Source organism: Vulpes lagopus, chromosome 8 (genome assembly GCF_018345385.1).
Source record: "Vulpes lagopus strain Blue_001 chromosome 8, ASM1834538v1, whole genome shotgun sequence".
NCBI classification, from domain to species: Eukaryota; Metazoa; Chordata; class Mammalia; order Carnivora; family Canidae; genus Vulpes; species Vulpes lagopus.
In genome coordinates, this window is record NC_054831.1 from 130,106,951 (window position 1) to 130,110,243 (window position 3,293).

Consider the following 3,293-nt stretch of genomic DNA (forward strand, 5'->3'; position numbering starts at 1 on the left):
CACTTTTTCTTTACATTTTTGCCATATTGATTAGTTCTATCTGGTTGGACGTGATGAAAACGGAAGCAGGCTTCATTCCTTTGTGACTTGCTTCTTCCACTCAGGGTCGTGGTTGTGAAATGCGTCCATGTGGCCATGTGAGCTATAGATGGTTTCGTCATTGCTCTCCAATATTCCGTCATGGGAACGTCCAACAATTTAGCTATCCGTCCCGCTGGCGACGGGCATTGTTTCCAGTCTGGGGATCATTTGGCTACTGCTGCTGTGAACATTCATGTGTCTCGGGGCGCAGGCATGTACCTAGGAGCCGAATTTCTCGCAGAGGGTGTGGCAGTTTTAATTCACTGGAGCCACAAACTGTTTTTCAAGTAGTTGCACCCCTGTCATCCCCACTGGCAGTTTATGATGTTTCAGTTGTTCTGCATCCTCGCTAACCATTGCCCTTCAGGTATCTACTTATTTTGGCCTACCTGGTGGGTGTGTGATAGTGTATCATCGCGGTGTGCATCTGAGTCCCCCTGATTACAAACGAGGCTGAAATCCTTCCATCTTCTGTCCTTTCCTTATTGGAAATCTGTGTTTTCTGTTTTGTGAAGGGCCTACTTATAGTTTTATCCTTTTTTTTCCCCATGGGATTATTTCTCTATTTCTCTTTTTCTTATCTTTATTGAATGGTAGGACTTTTTTTGTTTTGTGTTTTTTTGGTTTTTTTTTTTTTTTTTTTTTTTGGATATGACTTTTGCCAAAGCTTTTGAGCTTATCCACTGGAGTGGAAATAATGTCTGTACAAAACCAAATGTTTGTTACTATAACTTCTGCATCACAATTAAAATCCAAACAGTTTTTTAAAGACAGTCAACTCGGGATCCCTGGGTGGGGCAGCGGTTTGGCGCCTGCCTTTGGCCCAGGGCGCGATCCTGGAGACCCGGGATCGAATCCCACATCGGGCTCCCGGTGCATGGAGCCTGCTTCTCCTTCCGCCTGTGTCTCTGCCTCTCTCTCTCTCTCTGTGACTATCATAAATAAATAAAAAATTAAAAAAAAATTTTAAAGACAGTCAACTCAATCAAAACCCACTACTTCAGAATCAATAGCTTCTTTGAAGCCACAGTAACACTTAAATATGGTTAAGACTCAAATGCAGAAATTTGGTTGGTTGGAAAGCTAATTAAACTTACAACTTGCTCAAATAGAATTACAAAAAGGCAAAATTGTGTTTTTCACAGAGATACGGTCCACTGGAATCACCAACACTGGACAGCTGTTAAGAGTATGTAGAGTCCTGAGATAATAAGGAATCCAGGCATCCTTTAAACAGTCTTCTGTTGTCCTTTCTGCCCAATCAGAGATTTGTGGGAGTGTGGAATAACACCACCACCAGCACTTGTAGCCTTGATGAGGGAATCCAATTCTTCATCTCCAAGAATAGCAAGTTGCAAGTGACGAGAGATAATACGCTTTACCTTCAAGTCTTTCAGTGCATTTCCTGCCAATTCAAGTACCTCTGCAGTGAGGTACTCCAGGATGGCTGCGCTGTTCACAGCGGCAGTCGCACCCACACGTCCATGACTGGTCGTCCTAGATTTCAGGTGTCGATGAAAATGGGCCACCGGGAACTGCAAGCCGGCTCTCTGTGAGTGGAAAACCGCCTTTGTCTTGGCCTTTCTGGAGTCCTTCCCAGCCTTACCGCCAGCCATTTCGAATTCTGCTGAAGCTCAAACAAGCAAGGCAGAGAAAGGACTAGTCAGCCAGCCAGCGAGATCCCACCGCCTACTCCTTCGTCGCACCGCGATTCAAACTGCCAAGGACTTCTTTATATATTCTAGATAGTGGTCCGCAAAGAACAGAACGATAAAGGAAAGGAATGATTAACTATATGAAAATGAGGAACTTCCACTTACTGAGAGACAGATTAAGCAAATAAAAAAGTAAACCACAAACTGGGAGAAAATGCATCTGTAATACATGTAACATACATGCTGACAGACCAGCACATAGGATGTAAGAGCCACTCCTACCTGCCACATGATAATAAAATATCCGGCCCTCTGATCTGGGTAGTTGGACTATTTCTCTCTCTGCATGAATTCTACGTGGCCTTCATTACTAGAGCTTTCCAATGAGTCTTAAACCTGGTGGAGCACATTCTCTCATCCTCCCACCTTAACGACTCACTTAGCTCTTCTTGGCTCTTTGCACTGTATGCAAATTTTAGAATCGGTTTTTAAGTTCTGTACACACACACACACACACACACACACACACACACACAACCTGCAATGGTTCTGATCGGGTTTGCATCAATTTGTAGATCTCAGGGAGGAGTAACATCCTTCTTTTTTTTAAAGATTTTATTTATTTATTTATTTGAGAGAGAGAGAGAGAGTGCAAGAGAGAGAGAGAGCACAAGCAGGGGGAGGATCAGAGGGAGAGGGAGAAGCAGGCTCCCCCCTGAGCAGGGCTCCATCCCGGGACCCTGGGACCATGACCTGAGCCGAAGGCAGATGCTTAACCAACAGAGCCACCCAGGTGCCCCTGAGGGACATCTTTTCGATATGGAACTTTCCATCCATGAGCACGGCATCTCTCTCCCTTCATTCAGACCTCCTCCAGTGTTTGTAGTTCTGTTGTGTAGCGTACCCCATAGAGGACTTGCACATCTTTGGTTAGATTTATTTTCTGGTTTTTGTTTTATTTTTTTTTTACTTTTTTATTGTTATTATGATTGGCATATTTAACTTTAAATTTTTCTACTTACTGTTTGGTATATAGAAATACAATTTATCAGGGCGCCTGGGTTAAGCGTCTGCCTTCGGCCAGGCTCAGCGGGGAGTCTGCTTCTCCCTTTCCCTCTGCCTCTCTCCCTGTTCATTCTCTCTCTCAAATAAATAAATAAAATATTTTTTAAAAGAAATACAATTTATCTCTGTGTATTGGTTTGATAGCAATAGCCTTGCTAAACTCTCTTATTAGCTCTTACAGCTTATAGATTCTTTTGGATTTTCTATATGTAATCATTCCTTTCCAGTCCTTAGAACTTGCACTTCTTTCTCTTGCCTGACTGTACTGCACGAACTTTCGGTTCAATGCAGAGTAGAAGTGATGACAATAGGGCTCTTGTCTCGCCTTGATCCTCTCTGATCCTATGAGGGTAGTTTCAACATCACTCATTAAGTGTAATTGTTGATGTGGGTTTCTTGTAGGCCAGTGGTTCTTGAAGTCCAGCTATACCAGGGTTACCCAGAGGGCTCATTAAAACACAGCCTGCTGCTCCCCACCTCCACACCCTGACC

General features: G+C 43.5%; 1 protein-coding gene across 1 annotated transcript; it reads right to left on the minus strand.

Annotated features, from left to right (window-relative positions):
* Positions 1–1,310: 1,310 nt before the first annotated feature.
* On the minus strand, positions 1,311–1,792 carry LOC121497867 (histone H2A.Z-like). Its single transcript, XM_041767601.1, has one exon. It carries the CDS (start codon positions 1,695–1,697, stop codon positions 1,311–1,313), a length of 387 nt encoding a protein of 128 aa, XP_041623535.1. The 5' UTR covers positions 1,698–1,792.
* Between the last annotated feature and the right edge of the window lie 1,501 nt (positions 1,793–3,293).